Source organism: Salvelinus alpinus, chromosome 4, assembly GCF_045679555.1.
Source record: "Salvelinus alpinus chromosome 4, SLU_Salpinus.1, whole genome shotgun sequence".
NCBI classification, from domain to species: domain Eukaryota; kingdom Metazoa; phylum Chordata; class Actinopteri; order Salmoniformes; family Salmonidae; genus Salvelinus; species Salvelinus alpinus.
Window position 1 is genome coordinate 67,570,089 of NC_092089.1, and position 20,860 is coordinate 67,590,948.

Genomic DNA, 20,860 nt, shown 5'->3' on the forward strand with positions numbered 1-20,860 from the left:
CCACACACACACACACACAGAGTACCCTCCGTCCACACACACACACACACAGAGTACCCTCCGTCCACACACACACACACAGAGTACCCTCCGTCCACACACACACACACACAGAGTACCCTCCGTCCACACACACACACACACAGAGTACCCTCCGTCCACACACACACACACACACAGAGTACCCTCCGTCCACACACACACACACAGAGTACCCTCCGTCCACACACACACACACAGAGTACCCTCCGTCCACACACACACACAGAGTACCCTCCGTCCACACACACACACACAGAGTACCCTCCGTCCACACACACACACACAGAGTACCCTCCGTCCACACACACACACACAGAGTACCCTCCGTCCACACACACACACACAGAGTACCCTCCGTCCACACACACACACACAGAGTACCCTCCGTCCACACACACACACACAGAGTACCCTCCGTCCACACACACACACACAGAGTACCCTCCGTCCACACACACACACACAGAGTACCCTCCGTCCACACACACACACACAGAGTACCCTCCGTCCACACACACACACACACAGAGTACCCTCCGTCCACACACACACACACACAGAGTACCCTCCGTCCACACACACACACACACAGAGTACCCTCCGTCCACACACACACACACACACAGAGTACCCTCCGTCCACACACACACACACACACAGAGTACCCTCCGTCCACACACACACACACACAGAGTACCCTCCGTCCACACACACACACACACACAGAGTACCCTCCGTCCACACACACACACACACAGAGTACCCTCCGTCCACACACACACACACACAGAGTACCCTCCGTCCACACACACACACACACAGAGTACCCTCCGTCCACACACACACACACACAGAGTACCCTCCGTCCACACACACACACACACAGAGTACCCTCCGTCCACACACACACACACACAGAGTACCCTCCGTCCACACACACACAGAGTACCCTCCGTCCACACACACACACACACAGAGTACCCTCCGTCCACACACACACACACACAGAGTACCCTCCGTCCACACACACACACACACACAGAGTACCCTCCGTCCACACACACACACACACAGAGTACCCTCCGTCCACACACACACACACACAGAGTACCCTCCGTCCACACACACACACACACAGAGTACCCTCCGTCCACACACACACACACACAGAGTACCCTCCGTCCACACACACACACACACAGAGTACCCTCCGTCCACACACACACACACACAGAGTACCCTCCGTCCACACACACACACACACACAGAGTACCCTCCGTCCACACACACACACACACACAGAGTACCCTCCGTCCACACACACACACACACACAGAGTACCCTCCGTCCACACACACACACACACACAGAGTACCCTCCGTCCACACACACACACACACAGAGTACCCTCCGTCCACACACACACACACACAGAGTACCCTCCGTCCACACACACACACACACAGAGTACCCTCCGTCCACACACACACACACACAGAGTACCCTCCGTCCACACACACACACACACAGAGTACCCTCCGTCCACACACACACACACACAGAGTACCCTCCGTCCACACACACACAGAGTACCCTCCGTCCACACACACACACACACAGAGTACCCTCCGTCCACACACACACACACACAGAGTACCCTCCGTCCACACACACACACACACACAGAGTACCCTCCGTCCACACACACACACACACAGAGTACCCTCCGTCCACACACACACACACACAGAGTACCCTCCGTCCACACACACACACAGAGTACCCTCCGTCCACACACACACACAGAGTACCCTCCGTCCACACACACACACAGAGTACCCTCCGTCCACACACACACACAGAGTACCCTCCGTCCACACACACACACAGAGTACCCTCCGTCCACACACACACACAGAGTACCCTCCGTCCACACACACACACAGAGTACCCTCCGTCCACACACACACACAGAGTACCCTCCGTCCACACACACACACAGAGTACCCTCCGTCCACACACACACACAGAGTACCCTCCGTCCACACACACACACAGAGTACCCTCCGTCCACACACACACACAGAACCCTCCGTCCACACACACACACACAGAGTACCCTCCGTCCACACACACACACACACAGAGTACCCTCCGTCCACACACACACACACACAGAGTACCCTCCGTCCACACACACACACACAGTACCCTCCGTCCACACACACACACACAGTACCCTCCGTCCACACACACACACAGACCCGCCACACACACACAGAGTACCCTCCGTCCACACACACACACAGAGTACCCTCCGTCCACACACACACACAGAGTACCCTCCGTCCACACACACACACACAGAGTACCCTCCGTCCACACACACACACAGAGTACCCTCCGTCCACACACACACACAGAGTACCCTCCGTCCACACACACACACAGAGTACCCTCCGTCCACACACACACACAGAGTACCCTCCGTCCACACACACACACAGAGTACCCTCCGTCCACACACACACACAGAGTACCCTCCGTCCACACACACACAGAGTACCCTCCGTCCACACACACACAGAGTACCCTCCGTCCACACACACAGAGTACCCTCCGTCCACACACACAGAGTACCCTCCGTCCACACACACAGAGTACCCTCCGTCCACACACACAGAGTACCCTCCGTCCACACACACACAGAGTACCCTCCGTCCACACACACACAGAGTACCCTCCGTCCACACACACAAAGAGTACCCTCCGTCCACACACACACACAGAGTACCCTCCGTCCACACACACACACACAGAGTACCCTCCGTCCACACACACACACACACAGAGTACCCTCCGTCCACACACACACACACACACAGAGTACCCTCCGTCCACACACACAGAGTACCCTCCGTCCACACACACAGAGTACCCTCCGTCCACACACACAGAGTACCCTCCGTCCACACACAGAGTACCCTCCGTCCACACACAGAGTACCCTCCGTCCACACACAGAGTACCCTCCGTCCACACACAGAGTACCCTCCGTCCACACACGCACACTGGAGATTTACACTAGCTAATCACTCAGAGGATGAGTGTATGGACAAGCACACACGCAAAGACACTGGCATGTCTGCCCGCATCATAGAAGCAGCATGACTCCCTTTAACGTGCATTCTGAATATCACCAATTTTCTCCTCACATACCATCTCCATAGCTTAGAGCTGTCCCCTGCAAAGCCTTGGTGAGATACCTACACAAGTGTCTTTGTCTCTCTCTGCAATCTCTTTTGTAGGCTGTACTGTGAACCATCTCTCCTTGAATAGGACAACCAAAGCTTCATCTCCTTATCTTCTCATTTATCCTTGCTGATCTTAAAAACACAGACTGGGTCAAAACAATATAGAGGCTACCTACCAGGAATTGGCTTTCACCTGTCCAGTTGCTCATAGTCAGTCGGTGGAGGAAAAGAGCAAAGGAGATGAGGAAGCCACCTCAGGCTATTGAGACACAGCCCTGGGCAGGCTCAGGGTGTGGCCTGCTCTCTGTCGGTCTGTCCTGCTTTGCATTGCCTGACCCAGCCGCTCCACTTCACTACTGTACTCCGCCTATTGCGGGCTCCTTTGTCTTTTTCTGAGACAATAGCGCTACTTCATATGCATGAAGGACCATGGAGGAAGGGCAGGGAGGGAGAGCCAGGCAGTGGAGGACACTGAACCAATCAAAGAGCTTCTCCCAGGCTCATGGAACACATCTCGAGGCCAGCATGATGCTGCTAATGCCCAATGACTCTACTTAAGGACTAAATCTTGAATGCAGTATAGTTGCATCTTATTTACTTGTTTGGTAGACATCTCTAATGCAGCAAGAGTGAGCAACGCTCTCCTCTAGTGAACAAAGCTCTTCACCCCAACAGACAATAAAAAAAGGATTCAATTCAGACTCGGTCTGAGCCGTGGGATAGCAATGTGATCCTGAGAGAACACTGCTCTCAGATCAATATCGTGGATGGATAACCCACAGGGCTGCTTTGACTGGCAAATCATACAGGATGTGTGCATATAAAACCAGTACCATTTGTCCACAGGATTTATTTTCCTGATACCGTATCATTGCAGGCTCGGAGAGATAGTGTTATCATGGCTTTAAGCACCTTGTTCCTGTAACTTTATTATCCTTGTGTCATACGGGCTTCTGGGAAAGATACCCCACACACATTTACATGGCATACATTTCCACTGTGGACTTCATACCTGAAACGGCTTTTGATGATCTGGAATAATGGCATCTGGGATAATAATAAGTATAATGTACTTACTGAGAATGCAGAGACTATGTAGCTACTGTATTTCCACTGGCTACTATGGCGATACATTTACACAGTGGAGACACGACAACGTTCTTAACTGACTTGCCTAGTTAAAATAAAAATGATCAGTTTGCCACCATGGACATGAACACACTAGCTACACCCAACCCTATCAGGTGTTAAAGTGCTCGGCTTTGCCATTCTTAGTGCTTGACACATGCATCAGATCCCATGTCCATTCTATTAATAAGTCTGTCTTCCATACGTCCATTCTATTCATGCCAAGTCTGTCTTCCACATTTACGAGGTCTCACCAGTGAGGGGTCCACTTGGTCTGCCGAGGCGGAGGTAGGCAGGGTGGCGCTCTTCTGCCGGTCGATACTGCGGCTGCGCAGGGGTCCTCGCTGCACCGGGTGCAGGGGGCTGGCCGAGGCTGAGCGAGGACACAGGTGACACTCTGGTAAAGGACACAGTCATCGCAGCGCAGGGAAGCCAGCCAATGGGAGCATGGGTAAAAGCAGCCGAGTTGGGTGAGCAAAGCAGAGGCATGGAGAGAGAGAGAGAGAGAGATAAAGAGAGATGGAGAAAATAAAAGTAGAAAGAGAAAGAGGATGGTTCGGGGGATAAGAGCACAAAACATGGCATATTGTTAGATTATGCACTGGTAGCACACGGTTGGTTGTTGAAGCATCGGGGCTAGGCTGGCAGTGGCAGGGCTGGAGACAGACTGACATCCCTTGATTGGTGCTAAAGCTCTGGTGCTGCACAAAGCTGAACACATTGACACACCACGGCACTGAGCACACCGCCACAGCAAACAGTGCACACACACACACACACAACCCGCCACCATCACACCAATGCAGCACAAGCCGACCTCGCTCACACTAGTCTAGAAGCACAACTGCTGGAGGATGACGTTAATGGTTGGTACCCATTCGTTGAAAAGAAATCTGATCATTTCAGGCTTATCAGCATTTCCTGTTTTAAAGAGTGTTTTAGGGCTTAGCCTAGTACACCAGTGCCACTACTCCTTCCATCTTGAATTCAATCCAAATCAAAACAGTAGAATATATGACAGTCCTTCAGGAAGAATTCTGTATGCCAACTGTCAGCTACACCATAGAGAACTCCAGTATATTTGGCTTACCTAGCTAGGCTCTCTAAAAAGGGTGCTAATGAGTAAACCTGAGTGACAGTCTGTTTCATAGAGAGCCAGTGTAAGCTGGTCTGTGGTTTGGGGACACAGGTTCTTACTACTGTAGCTGGGTGCTTGCTGTGTCAGATTGGGGGATTAGCAGTGGTAATCCGGAGGCCCAGGGATCTCTCTCAACCTGCCAGTCCCTACTCCCAGATATGCTCTGTAACTCATCCTGATAGGTTACTGAATGAGCAGCAGTAGAGATAAAGGATGCGCTGTTGAAATTAACGCTCCCTGTCCATAAACTGTCACTGGTGCGTCATGTTTCTGGGGGCTATAATTATTAGTGGGGAGGGAATCCATACCAGCTAATGTCTCAATGGGTTGTCGATACGCACAGCTGTCAAATCAGCACCTCGTTACGACACTATGCGGCACATGGCAGGCCAACCAGGCCACTCAACCATGTTCAACCAGCCATCTCCGAGGATAGGGTTAATGGGTTCAGCCCAGGTAATGTGATCAGGGGGTTAAGTCCATTAGGTAAGTGGAGGAAGAGCCTCTAGATAGGGGTCATTTGATCCCTAAGTAGTATGGAAGACATCTCATAGCTTCTGCACTTCCTCATGGTGACGTATTCCCATGACAGCACATTAGATATTAACAAATTGAGTTAAAATCACCGGTGTAGCAAGTCAACGGAAGTCAATGATCTGGGCTGAACTACCTTTAGGTCAAATGAGTAAGACCAGCTGAACTGTGCATTCTGTAACAGGTATTCCACAGGCAATGTACTAATAGAATAGAGTGGTAACACCGGGATTAGAGCAGAAGCTCCTCTAGGCAAGTCCCAAGCTCACTGGGATCATTACTAGTTACCAGCACACAACCACCACAACACTCATTCTCTCTCACGCAACCAGCACTGGGCCCACAAGAAAGCAGCTTAGTGCAAAGCCTCCAGCATGGACCCTGTTCCCCAGGGCTCCATCCTCAGACAATTGTGTCTGAGCTGAGTGCATGTGAGCAGTGCCTGTGTGTGTGTGGCACCAATCTACATATGTATACACAACCTTGTGATCACAAGTGTACTTTTACTGTAAAGCAAGTTTTGTACCACTAAGCAAGCAGGGCCCCTCAACATCGAAATCGCAGGACTATAGCCTTCAGCCACCACTGTACATCAACCACCACCAAAAACAACAAGGGGCCACAGTTTGCTTCAAAGGATTTGCCTAGCCAGCAGCAGGGGCCTGGGCTAGAGATATATTTCTATACATCTAGTGACATAATAGGGTCCTGGGGTGGGGGGAGATCTGGGTGTTTAATAGCTATTAGGTAATGATGTAACGGGGCAGGGGTGTGGATTTCGGGCTATTATCGTATACTGTAGCTGGTGATATAATGGAGGCCAGAAGCAGAGTTGGGGGGGGGGGGGGGGGTCCCTGTGCGTTGCTGAGTCCCTCAAGCTCTAAAGGGGGTCTCCTCTGTGGGGGTTACCTGGGGCATCGCCTCCTTCGGCCGACAGGGCAGCGGTGCTCTTGCTCCTAGCTAGTGAGGCCTGGGTGGGGGTGAGCAGGCGACTGAGGAACCCTCCGTCCACGGGGCTCGCCAGGGGCTTGCGAGCTACACGGCCAGAATGAGCAGAACCCCCCCAAAAATGAAGGAGCCAAAACAAGAAAAAGAAGGAGGCGAGAGGAGGAGAGGGGGGGGGGGGTGAGGGTCAACACAAAGAAAGGGGCGGAATGGGGTTTTGGGGGGGGGTCACCATGTGATTTCCACTTGTAAAAGGAGAGAATAAACATAAGAAACCAAGCCCGTGTTGCAATAGTCTTGAATGGCTTCCCTGTGGAAACCTAGTCCTATCACCCATTCCACCCAGTGGTCATGAGGACAAGGAGACCAGGAAAGGAAGCCATGAAAAAGTATTGAGACAGACCCAGAGTGATTGTCGAGCAACTGAAGAGGACAACAAGTGAGGTACAATGAGGTCAAATCAAGGTGTGTCCCTGGTGCAGAGGGGGTAAAAAGAGTGTTAGTGAGCTTAGTCCACAGATAGGAAAGGGGGTGTGCTATGGGGTAGATAGGGGGGCAGGGAACATGGAGGTAAGGGCTCAACGTAAGAGTGCGCAATTACTCTTAGGTTTCTACTGTACAGACTCAGTGCTTTGTTTTGGGAAGAACAAGAATTTAAAGTCAAATGGAAAATGACAAACTAAGGCAGTAATTCTATGCCCTGCCCACTGCATTTGAAAAGACAGTGGTGTACCGATCACTTATGCACGTTATCAGGAGACAGTGAGTCTGACAGTAAAAACAGAGAGCTCTTGATCTCATGCAATGACGGAATACTGTTGGTTCCATTGGAATCCAAGTATCCCAGTTACAAAAGGATGAAAAACAAAAACAGAAAGGTAAAAGTAAAATGGGCTATAAGCGCTGTTTCCATTTTGGCACTTTGGATGAAGGGACTTCCATCGAGGCCTCCTTCAGGCTCCCTAACAGAGTGGACATCTTTTTCAGACAGACTAATATGTGAGGGGTAGAGTGGGCCAGCCCCTAAAAGCATGGAGCCAGCCCCTTCCAACTGTCAGTCGCGGAGCTCCAGACTGATTACAGGATAATCAGGACAGGACAATTCAGGGAACATGGTTAAGAACGGTTGGGGATGGGTGAGTTTTCCCCTGTCTAGTTAATGAAGGGATCCAGCTTTTAAGGACAGACATAGATGTCTCGTTGTGGGATTCTTCTAACTCAGTATGAGACATTCAAAGATGATCTTATTGACTCAAACTGAAAGGCTGAAGGATATTTGAACAGTGCATTAAGTCTCACAAAACGTCACATCACTGAGAAACAATTTGCCCTGTAAATGAGATGCGTATTTTATTTCTCCCCAACGCAGTTAAGCCAAAACCACGTCCCGTTATTCAGAGGCGCGTTCTACTACGCTCCCATTGGCTAGCTAGCGGTGTCTCACTCACAAGCGACCAGCGCAGAGACGGTGACCTTCCAAGTTAAGGATGGAAAGTGTAATTTAACAATTAGCTGACTACCATAATGCAGGCCTATTATCATCATCACGATGTTTGGTAACATTTGCCCATGTATTTATTTTCAGAGTTTCAATGGGTTGTAAAAATGTCTCAGAACTCTGCTGAATTCCATCAATTTCAGGTCAGCAAAATTAACCTAGGCTAATTTACGTTACTAGCTCGGTATTTGAAGTTATATTATCATAAGTAGTCAATCATTTGAAAGCGTATGCTTACTATTCATAATTCCTCAAATATTTATTCGCTAAATCATTCAGTCGAATACGCTATGCTACAGCTATTGAATCGGTCTGAGCGTTAAGGGACGCAAACGGCTAGCTCGGTCCACGGCATTATTTTAGTATATTTTTCAATCTTGAAAATACAAGGGCAAACGTTATTAATCAGTGACTGAAATTTTGCAATACAAAGATATTCACTTCCGGACTTGGAGAGCGCTCAAAGCGTTGTTGAACGCCCCTCTGAATAACGGGGCATGGTTTTGGCTTAACTGCGTCGGGGGAAAAGAAAGAACGCAAATTAGATAGTTACTTTGAAAAAACGACCTCAATTCATATACAGTATGGTCGGATGGAGTGAGATATGGTTAACACATACAACACATTTAGTAGTAGTAGCACAGCATTTCAACAAGGAGAGTCAGTGGCCATGCCAGTGCTCTCGACACACTAGCTACAGTGGGATGGCACTGACATACACCGCTGGGGCACAAGACCACACGTGTCAAATCCTTTGCTTACATACGTCATCTGCAGGGAAAACAACAAACCCATTGTGACAAACAAACAAAACGTTGTGTTAGTCAGGAGCACAAAGGAGGTATTTCTGGTTTATAGCAGCTCCGATGAGAGAGAGAGGTTAAGACAAGATTATCTGGGAGCGAAACACAGCGGTGAGCAACAATATAGGACGGATCTGTTCGAGAAAGACAAAGGAGTGGGGTGAGTTAGCGACACGAGGACCAGAGAGAGCCCCTGGACGAGACCAGGGATAGACGGAGACACAGGAGTTGGGCGGTAGGTTAGAGGCTATCGAGAGGCAGACAGACAAGTGTGTGCGGTGTTGGCTGGAAAAGAGCACACGTGTAGAGAGGGGCAAAGAGTGGAGGAAAATGGGAGAAGGCTGGTTTGGAAGTTTAGAAGCACTAGGCTGCTGCACTTCACAATCACAGCACGACAACAGTAGCGGCAACTGGCTACACCTCCCCAGCTGGCGCATACAAATCACCGCTAGGAGCTGAACATTAGCGAACTGAGTTAAAAGACAAAATGTCTGCGGAGATGCGTGCTTGTTATTACAAAAAGAGGAGGCCCGAGCGATGCAGACAACGACGAGAATATAAAATAGGTACATGCTAGCCACCTTGGTCGTCCGTCGTCCCCTTGTCGAGCTTGGAGGGGGTTTGCGTTCTGCCCCCTCCCGCTCGTGTAAGGGAGGAGCTTCTCTTCTTCAGGGAGGGTCCTACAGACAGGAGAGTGGGGTTACAGCCTATCAGACAGAGGGGGCGGGTCAAGCTCCCCTAAAAGTCCACAAGAACCACATGAATGTTATTTAGCATTATTTTGTTCTCATTACAGTACAAATCAATTGGCCTTAAAGTCCATGTTAGTAGGACTGTGTGGCTAAATTGCACTGTATGTTCCATGTGAGCAGAAGGAACACAGCCATTGCACTGGTCATAATCTGGTTACTGACGCGCTCTTGGTAGAGAGCTACATGTCGTCTAGCACCACAGTAGTCCATGGTGTTAGCCTGCATCGATCAACTAATCAGTCCCAAGAAAACATTCATCTAGATCTAAAAAACATGCAAAAAACTAAAAACACTTTCAAAGACTAGGTCAATTATCTTAAATATCTTCAGGCACTCGTTTACTGTGCTGAAAGAGGGCCTTCCCAGTGGGCACAGGTTGAATCAACGTGGAATAGGCGCCGGATTGCCGTCTTTACCCAGTGGGTTGGAAGGAGCCTCAGAGCCACACCAGGCAATGGTTGCTCAGACCTATTAGAGGGAGTGTAGAGCATGTAAAGGAGGGCCTTAATATGCACCTGTCTGTTCCACCTGAAGCTTTTTCCTGCCTTCCTTATTGGGCTGAGTGTATAAGTCGATTTTGTCATTTCTAGGCAACCGGTTCAATGACGAACTCCTCACACGAGCACCTGAGAGACAACGAGTAGACACCCAGGGTGAAACAGTGACACAGCCATTTCTCTTTCCGTCTCCTTCACAATAACAGTCATAGGAACATTGTTGTAGTTGGTCTTAGCAATTTGTCCCTTCTACTTAAGAGGGACATACACACTGAAATATTGCTGCAGTTGGTCTTACAATTCCCATCATACTACCACAGGAAGGCCCAAGGTCACAGGTGATTGTTATTACAAAAGAAATGTGCCGACATTCTCAGAATGTGTTCCTAACCCTGGTGAAAAAGGAAACAGGCTAGTGGAATTTGACACAGAGACAGGTTAAGGAGGAGAGAAATCAACAATATCAGAGAGCGAGAGAGGACAGACAACATTGTGAGTATCTTGGCAACGGTGGAGGAAAAGGAAGCTGTGGAGAGAGAACGATTGGACCTAGAATGATTCTTCTTCTCAGAGGTGGTCAGAAACAATGCAATTCCCTGTGAATCAAACCAGGATGAATTGCATTAGCATTAGGAAGGTACAGTACAAAGACTAACGAAGAGGATAGAAGAGTTCACAAATTAGTCACTGATGCTTTGGGGCAACTCCTTATGATTCATTGACACTTCACTGTGTCACAAAACGCACTACAAAACTGAAAGTGAACAGTAAATGGATGAAATGGAATCACAAGTTCATGCTGGGTTGATCATTGGTTGAGGTCAGAGACAGCGAGCCAAGGCATTGGTTTACCAGTCTCTTAATGTTCCGCTGATTGGCTTGTCACTCAGCTCCTGGACACGGGAAGGAGAGGGTCAACGCAGTGACAATAACAGTGACAGTGGGCTGAGACGGTGGCTGGGTGGAGGGTAGGATGGAAAGCAGGAGGGTGAGAAGGGGACTTACTTTTGTCGGGAGAGTTGATGAGGGTGGCGGAGGAGGAGGACAGGCGCTTGTTAATGCCAGCCTCAGACAGCTGTTTCAGGTTCATGGTGGAAGTGGAGCGCTTGTCAACTAAGGGGTGGAGGGAGAGACAGACAGGAAGGGAGGGAGGGGGTTATACAGGAGACTGACCAATGGGAGACTGGGAGAAGGGGAAAGGACATGGCGGGAGGGGGTGGAGGACAGGGTTCTGCAGAGTCCTAATGACCTGCAACCAACATTCAACACTCATTTAGTCTCAATTCTTGGGCATACTACACCGGTGGGGTCCATGTATAAAACAAACATTGAACTAAGGCACTACTGAATATAATACATTTTCATAACAGAACAAGTAGCAGACCAAAGCCATTCCAGTTCATAGGCAGGCACAGCAGTTAGTGATAAGAGTTGAAAAGCCAGAAGAAAAAAAATCCACGGAATAGATACCACAGATGAACAGTCAAGAGATCAACATTAGTTGGCACAGGTGTTAAACAGTCAACAGCAGTGCTGCTCAGAGAGCTGAACCTCCATGTGACACCTCATCTGGAAGTGCTTCAAAGTGAGTGAGAGAGTAAAGAAAACGAGGAAGTCCAAAGGCTTGTGGGACAGAAGTGACAGTGAAGTTGCCCATACATGCTGATCTAAGGTCAGCCTTGCATTTCCCCCACTAATGGTTAATGTCAGGATTGGGTGAGGGTAAGCTGATCCTAGACCTGTGCATACAAGCAACATGAACCCATCCCTGGGAGAACAAGGAAGATATTAGTGAGGCAGTGAGTGAGTAAGATAAGGGCTGGTGGTTAACATAACAGTGCCAGTCCATGCTGCTTTGCTGTGGGTACAGTACAGGTATCAACCAGTTTAACCTGCACTTTGTGTCCTGGGGGGCTTTTCTGGAGACGCGGGGGAGATTACTATAGCTACTGGAGAGGCGGCGCCTGCGTCAGGGTCTCCTGTGGGGGGGGGGGAAAGAGGCTCTCAGCGGGGAGACAGGAGCAGACACATACCGCCCACAGGGGCAGTGTTGAGGAGGAGGAAAAGGGCTGGCTGACAATCAGTAGATTTCCATCTCTGACAGTCAGCGCCCACAACACAGCTGCTAGGAAACAAGCTCACATGATAAGACTCGGATGAGGCTCTTTGGGATCAGACCACATAAGGGTCAAATGGCCTGATAACAGACATATTTTTTTGACCTATAATATGAACATTGGTTTTATGAAGTATGGTCCGGATTCCCTTACACAGATTAAGCCTAATCCTCGACTAAGAGCTTTCAAATTGAGATTCTCTTGGATTATACTTTATGTCCAGGACTAGGCTTAATCTGTGTCTGGGAAACGGCCCCTATATGATTATGAACAATAAATTAAAGAAAAACATGGTTTGAGATATAGTATAGCAGCTATGCTATTGCTCACTGCACATTAAGAGTATGCTCCATATATATTTTTTCAAAAGAAAAACATAGAAAATGTTGAGAAATGTCATTAAGCGAGCCTTGGACATACGCAGAACATATACCGATGCGTAATCAACATAACTCCAGCTGACAGCAAACCAATAACGAGCCAGTCACTCTGAGGATGAGTCAGCAAGTTTTAACCGACCTGTGTTTTTCAGCGTCCGCTGTCAGACAAACAGGAAACCATAAATCCTTACACACATGCGTGAGTCCTATACACTTAGCAGTCCTATCCATATGGTATATAGCAGAGTGGAATGGTACGGAGGAGGATTCCTTACCGGATCGGTTGTCTGATTCTGAGAGTCCTCCCCAAGACCACCTCTTCTGCCTCTGCTCCACTCTCTGGCTGCGCTCCAGGGTCCGCCGCATCACCGCCTCATAGTGCTCCTGCAGCACACAGAGGGAGAGAGAGAAGGAGAGAGAGGGGGAAAGGAGAAGAGGGGGGAATGCAAAGTCATTCACATGACAAAGTAATACTCTGGGTCTCCCAAACCCAAATAAACAGGGTCAAAGGGATAATGGTGACAATATGAGCCTACGTCCCAGAATGAGGTGAGTCGGTAACTCAAAGAGAAATGCTGTTTTCAGTCTGACAATAACAGATCACTACAATATGATCATAGTGAAACAAGAGGGGGTGATGACAACGTTAGATAATGTGATATTAGATGAAGCAAAGAATAATATCCCAGTAATGTTTTAAACGATTCAGTCTTCCATATTGAATACCAACACTACATTGTTCTGGGGTGGTAGAGTTGCATTTGTCTGCTTAGCAGTGGTGCAAAGCAACAGGTCACTAGTGCCAATCAGGCTGGAATAAGAACACTGAGGGAATGAGTTTCCTGCAGCAGACGCCAATTAAAAGAAGCAAAAACAGGAGATGGTTTCATTCATAACAAGTTGTTCACTCATGCTCTAACAGAGACATAGCATTAACTCTGCCAATTAGGCTACACCATAAAATCCCATGAACCTGAGCAGTGAAAATAGTCAACTCGTGATAGCTGCACATCTGATTAGTCGCTGCAGTTCATCCGTCCCAATTCAAATACATTATTTTCGCTTACTGTGGATGTCGACATGCTCCAGTTTAGTGCACACATTTACGCCATTGACAACACAAATAGTCTACAAAACAAGAGCTGTATCTGTAGCGCCACCCTGGTGTTGAGGACCCCAGTACCTTCTCTTCCTCCTGTTTCTGCTTCCTTTTCTCCTCCACAGCCGAGCGTCTCTGCTCCTCCTTCCTGCGCTGCTCGTCCAGCTTCTTCTGGCGCTCCTCCATCTGACGCGCCACCTGCAGCTTGGCCTTATGCTCTCTCTCCAGGATCTGAGAGTCCTTCGCAGCTGGATAGGCGTGTGTGTGTTTAGGTGTGGCATGTGTGCGCACGCAGTGTGAAGAGAAACAGGGAAAACACATTGGTTTGTTTACTTTGTGACCAGCCCAGTGGTCAAAATCATCACCCAATTAAATCTCCCAGTAAAGTCCCACTATATAGAAGGCATTTCCTGTCTTAACAGGAACTTGTGTATACACTTGTGTATGTTGCTAATCCAATGAGTAGATAAGGAATGAAATGGTCAGCATCAGAGACTGGGCCCATTAAAGAGAATGGTGTACAGGCCGGACTCCTGAGACCTTAGCTAAAAGCTAGTAGAACGTGTTGATGGACTATGACCAACCCATAGAAATGGACCCACCATTCAGACTGAGCTCTTACCTTGCTGCCTATCGGCCTCCTCTCGTCTCTCTTTTGCCACTCGAAGCCGGTCGTCTATCCTTAGTGCAGCACCATCAATGACTGCATGCACACAGAGATGCACATAAGTGTGTACACACACACACACACACAGTGGAAATAGTGTGGGCATGGGCAGAAAATCAGCGGTGGATTATGATGTGCTGCAGGGTCACCGTGAGTTAATCACCTGACAGGCAGATGTGCTCATCATGAATGACATTAATGCCCTTTGAGTCATCACCTTATTACTGCAACAGTTGACAGCACTGTTTATGCGGCATTAAGCCACAATGACATGGCGGTGTGACGTGTGAGTGATAAGTGTCACTCATAACCCAGGAAAACAAGACAATGAGATGTGTAGTTAAAAGCCTGTATGAAATAAGGAATATATATAAATAAAAGCCTGTGGCTACTTGGCAATGAATTACAGGTAGGCCTAATTTATGACTACTGAGCCATCGTCATGTTTACCACATGGTTAATGACATCAAATATTAGCTAAGCCTCCACACTGGAACTCTGGCAGAGGCTATGGGAGAGACATACGAGTTGTTCTGGTGGTGGGTGTGTATTCGTTTGTGTAGGCCTAAGCTATAGGTATGCATAATATATGCATATGAATGTACCCTGTTTGTTTGTTTGTTTGTGTGTGACAATGCAGATGCAGCAGGCTGGGGATATTTTGTTACCTGGCCGGGGAGACTTCGCTGCAGTGGTGTTGGGTGGTGTGTTTGCTGTTGCAGGGGATGCAGGCACTGGGCTGTTCCCTGCTAGGCTGCGCCGCTCCTCTGCCTGCGCCTGCGCAGATGCAGCTAAAGACACACAGAGAGAGAAAGTCAGGTCACGCTGTCTAGAATAGCATGATGCAATGTCTAATGAAATGAAAATGCCTTTGGAATAACAAGCTGCTGAGCAGTCTAGAGCAGGTGGTTCTCTGTGCTCTGTTTGTCCTCCATAGGAATGCATGTTCTAGAGAGATCCAGAGGAATTAAAGCTACAGAACAATCCAGCTATTCAGCCTCCCCCTGCCCCCTCTCATCAACGGTCAGCCAGGCTGCTGTGCACTGGGCTCTGTGAAACTCTCGAAACACCCAGTTCCCAGCATTCAAGTGACCACCCTATGCAGACATCCCTGGATTTTAAAGGATCAGTCAGATGAGGAACACTTTAGTGTAGGGGTAAGGGTTAAATGTTGGTTTCAGACTTGGGCAAATGACTAAAAAACATTGAGGCCTAGACCTCCATAGGGCACATCAGAGAGCCCCACTCAGCATGGCCAAAATGGCTCCATTCAAAGTTGTAACCTATTGCTAGAGGGGCCTCTATATTAAGCCTATCACGGCAGCCAAGGCACTAGGCCGGCAGGGAGGAAACGGAGAGAGGGAAGAGGTGGAGAGAACGTGATCAACAGCTCTGAGCCCTGGTAGCAGCTCTTTCCTCGTCCCCAGTACGTGAAAATGTGTGCGCGCATGTGTGTGTCAGGAGTGGTGGAAAAAGTACCCAATTGTCTTACTTGAGTAAAAGTAAAAAGATACCTTAATAGGAAATGACTTAAGTAAACCAGACGGCATTTACTTGCTTTTTTAAATTTACGGATAGACAGGGGGCACACGTCAACAGTCAGATATCATTTACAAACAAAGCCTTTGTGTTTAGTGAGTCTGCCAGATCAGCGGTAGTAGGGATGACCAGGGATGTTCTCTTGATAAGTGTGTGAATTGGGCCATTTTCTGTCCCGCTAAGCATTTAAAATGTAACTTTTGGGTGTCAGGTAAAATGTAAGGAGTAAAAAGTACATTATTTTCTTTAGGAATGTAGTGAAGTAAAGTACAGATACCCCAAAAACTCCTTAAATACAAATATTTCAAAGTGCTACCTAAGTACATTACACCGCTGTGTTAGGAGCATTGTGAGACTGCTGACAGAGGGGTCATCATGTGATAGCACTCTGGCTGCTGATCAAGCTCAAGCCAATAGTCTGAAATAGCCTCCTGACTCCTGTCCTTCATGACCGCCACTGATAAGTGGAAGGACAGGTTGGAATTTTCAACTGCTGCTTCGGTGATGCTCTATCTGGTTAGATTAGAGATTGTGAAGGGAAGAATACAGGAAAGGAGACCACAAAAAAGGACCTTTCAGACTGTTGGAGAACAAAGTCAACACAAAACCGGTCCCCTCTCACTGCTCTTTATGATGTCACATGCAAACAATAATGTTAGTGCAACAGAAAGGAACCGTGATCCTTACTTCCCACAGCACCTCTGCCTCTCCCTACCTGTCTGCATTGAGACAGTAGGTGACAATAGGGGAGTGGTGGTGACATGGCTCTCCTTACAAGAAGTGACACTGACAGTACACTGTGTTCACTGCCATGCTTTGTTTCATACTGTTGTTTTCTGCTGAGTGGGATGACCGGGAGTGCATATTACAGAAAAGCTCATAAGGAGGAAGAGAATCTGCAGGAGAAAAAGAAAAAAGCCGGATATGAACACAAAACAAAGGCAGGTTAACAGCGAGTGGAAACTCAAATCAGGAACATAAAGGGGACTATAGAAGAGGACTATGTTACATCCCTTTAGCATTACATTAGCCCATATCAGTGTGGTTCTGGAGAGAACACCTCAAACAGTGACAGACAATGGAGCTCAAAGTTCAATGCTCCTCCACTCCCAATATTACTGGAATAGATGTGTATCTTTAGCCATTGGTCTTCACAGACTAGAGCAATAGGATGTAGTCAATAGGACAAAAAAACTAAACTCAACAGAATGACGCCAGAGGGGGACGGCTGCCGTTTTATGGGCTCCTAACCAATTGTGCTATTTTGTGTGCTTATCCGCATTTTTTGTAACTTATTTTGTACATAATGTTGTTGTGAACGTCTCTTATGACCGAAAAGAGCTTCTGGATATCAAAACAGCGATTACTCACCTCAAAGATTTTTTTTCTTTAATGAGTCAGACGCTAAGGCTATAATGTTGCTCCCAGATGGGCCCAAATCCTAGGGATGCACGATATATCGGTAAGCACATCGGAATCGGACGATATTAGCTAAAAAAAGCCAACATCGGCCCGATGTATAGTTTAACGCCAATGTGCAAAACCGATGTCAAAGCTGACGTGCATACCTATATAACGTAGGTAGATGACGTAGTGGCGCCATGAAATACAGCTCTACACAGAACAGAAGCAGAAAAATACTAAGCGTACACTTCCAACAACAAGTTCAAGTCGAGCATTCATTTGCAAGAGTAAGAAAATTTAAGCGAGACAACTCAAAGACGAAATCCATTAACTCCAAGATAATGGAATTCATTGCCCTTGAAAATCAACCGTTCGCTCTCGTGGATGATGTTGGCTTGCACCGACTTGTCGAGCACCGGTACACACTACCAAGTATGCACCATTTTTCAGATGTTGCCCTACCGGAGTTACATAGTATTGTTGTAATGCATATCTATGAGCTACTTGTTATGGGTGTCACTGCTATTAGCTTCACAACTGACATTTGGACCAGCGATGTCAGCCCCATGAGCATGCTGAGTCTGACTGCACAGTGAGTCGACGAGGATTTCGTACTAAGGAAAGCCGTACTGCATGTTCAAGAATGTGCTGGTTCTCATACCACTGCTGCCATTTCAATGGCACTGGAGAACATTTTTTGAAACATGAACACTCCTACCTCCATTCAAACAACCGACTCGAGAAATAAGCTCAACTGCGTCTGCAGCAGACGTGATACCCTCTGTCAAAACATACCGTGGGGTTAAAACTTTCAAAAGTACTCTACAAGAGGCTGTAAAAAAGTGATTTGGTGGAATTCTCTCTGAGCCTCTGTACTGTGTCGCCACCATGTTCGATGCTAGGTACAGGGACGACAGATCCAAAATTCATAGAACCACTGCACAACAAAACTTTTTCAAAAGCAATGAGGCTGATGCAACAGATCAGACAGTTTAGCTTAAAATGTTGATGAAGTTGTATTTCTTCATATTATAAGCTCAGAAATGTGTACATGGCTGTAGGCTACACGTGAAGGTTCCAAAATGCAATTAGCCAAAAACACTTCGCACGAGCGAGCAGTTTCATGTGACAGAGCTGAAAACCTAAGTTAGAAATTAAGAAAAAAGGGGAGCTCTAAAGATGCAGCAACTAGCATGGGTTACTAATATGAGTAGGATTGTGCCTTTGGCTGCTGGACAATAAAATAATGTTGATTTGAAAAATAGAACATGAAAGAAATGCTAGTTTCAAAGGCATGAAGTGTTTCTAAACGCATTCCCTCAACATTTCCATGGTCATTTTCTGGCTAGTCTACTTTGAAACAAGACATGGTTCATAAAATGACAAAAAAATCCAGGTTTTAAACAATTAAGTTAATGGTTAAATAGTTTCAAAATGCTGACCACCTCCAATCAGATTCAAGGTGGGCGATGTGCAACAGGCACTGTTCTTCACTCTCTGATCTTGTGACAATTTGATCTGAATGAACTGTGCCGAGTATGGCGACAGAATCAAACCCATAGACGTTAATGTTAGTTATCATTCATTATACTTGTCAAACATGACTGACATTTAGCCTATATTTCTGTAATTTAAAGTCTCATAGTTTGGCAACATTTTCTGGCCCATCCCTCAAGTGAGCATCAGTTTGTACATGAGGCTGTAGTCAATATGCATATCACATACACTGACATGTAGGCTTCTTTATTCATTTAAATATTATTTCAATGTTGGCCTCTGATCCAATTCTGAGCAGATTAATTGTTTGATATTGCGATTTGTGTTATTTATTAAAACTTGTCCATTTGGACAACTTAAAGGGATACTTCGGGATTTTGGCAATGGGGCCCTTTATCTACTTCCCCAGAGTCTGATGAACTTGTGGATACCATTTGCTAGCAGATATCAATACATTGCGCTAACTCTAGTTAGCATTGGCTCATGAACCTACCTCCAACTTCCTTCATACTGGACACAGAGGTATAAAGATGGTATCCGGCTCAGAAGTAGAAAAAGTATCCCTTTATATCTATATTCTTCTTTTCCGACATTTTATTTTTTACTTGACACTGACAAGAGAACAAGCATTAGTGTTGAGCCCTGAAACAGTATCAATATTTTTCATGCAGGTCATCATGGATGAATGAATGTCTGCTGCTAATCCCACAGGAAATGGAGGTCAGTTTACTTTTCCTCTCCTCAAATAAATGTTTTCCCCCCGCCACATGTTTCGTAAACAACAGGTCTGGACTAACACTGAAATGCTTACTTATGGGCCCATTCCAACAATGCAGAGAGAAAAGACAAATATGAAGTAAAAACACGTAATAAAAGTCATAATAGATATACAATGAGTAACGATAAATTAGGTACATAGCAGGGGTACCAATACCAAGTCGATGTCCAGGGGTACGAGGTAACGCGTCACTGGGTGGGAATCCCAGGTTAAGTGATTAAAAAAGTGGATGAAAAGGAGTTTTAATGAATGACGATAGCATTCATAAGCTTATGCACTAGTTAGCCAACCCACTGCCTCTAGAAACTGAGGGGTAGTTTAATTCCTGCTCAGATACACATTTGGGGTTAACAATTAAGTAGTGACGTGTCTCATGAGCTGCCGACAATATAAACATCCACCTTTCCATCAGGGGAATAGACAGGGGAGAGAAACACAGGTGGAGGGAAATTAGATTAACTTTAGCAAACACACAGCTCTTGGATGTACCAAATAGGGAAAAGAAAAGATATAATCCAAGTCTGTGCAGATATTTATGAATCATCCACAAAATGAAGTTACCCTCACATCGGCTTAAAGTGACTCTTACAACACTATTCATCTGGTGTCCTCCTCGCCCTGCCAAGGCTTAGGCAGCTCTGTCGCATGGCAACTGTTGCTGTGCGAGGCAGAGTACAGCTTGAGAGACCAGACAAGGGTTTATATATCTGGCTCACTGTGGACCAAAGCCTCAAAATTCACACTAATTCCAAGCGCAGTGCCAAAGAGAACTGAAAAAATATTAAGGGA

At 47.1% G+C, this 20,860-nt stretch overlaps 1 protein-coding gene across 17 annotated transcripts in view; it reads right to left on the reverse strand.

Moving 5' to 3' along the window:
* LOC139574233 (ensconsin-like) overlaps nt 1-20,860 on the reverse strand; it is a 51,512-nt gene that overhangs the window by 21,607 nt on the left and 9,045 nt on the right. Inside the window, exons 2-12 of one of the 17 annotated variants that reach the window (XM_071398603.1) lie at nt 17,080-17,288; nt 15,522-15,644; nt 14,809-14,889; nt 14,271-14,434; nt 13,363-13,471; nt 12,483-12,569; nt 11,596-11,703; nt 10,609-10,719; nt 9,923-10,021; nt 7,005-7,130; nt 4,678-4,796 (exon numbers count right to left, since the gene is read on the reverse strand). In XM_071398603.1, coding sequence (XP_071254704.1) covers nt 4,678-4,796; nt 7,005-7,130; nt 9,923-10,021; nt 10,609-10,719; nt 11,596-11,703; nt 12,483-12,569; nt 13,363-13,471; nt 14,271-14,434; nt 14,809-14,889; nt 15,522-15,644; nt 17,080-17,155 — 1,203 coding nt within the window. In that variant the 5' untranslated portion in view covers nt 17,156-17,288. Of the gene's footprint in view, nt 1-4,677; nt 4,821-7,004; nt 7,131-9,922; nt 10,022-10,608; nt 10,720-11,595; nt 11,704-12,482; nt 12,570-13,362; nt 13,472-14,270; nt 14,435-14,808; nt 14,890-15,521; nt 15,645-17,079; nt 17,289-20,860 lie in introns of all 17 variants that reach the window. The other 16 variants (XM_071398602.1, XM_071398604.1, XM_071398605.1 and 13 more) reach the window with 16 other exon arrangements.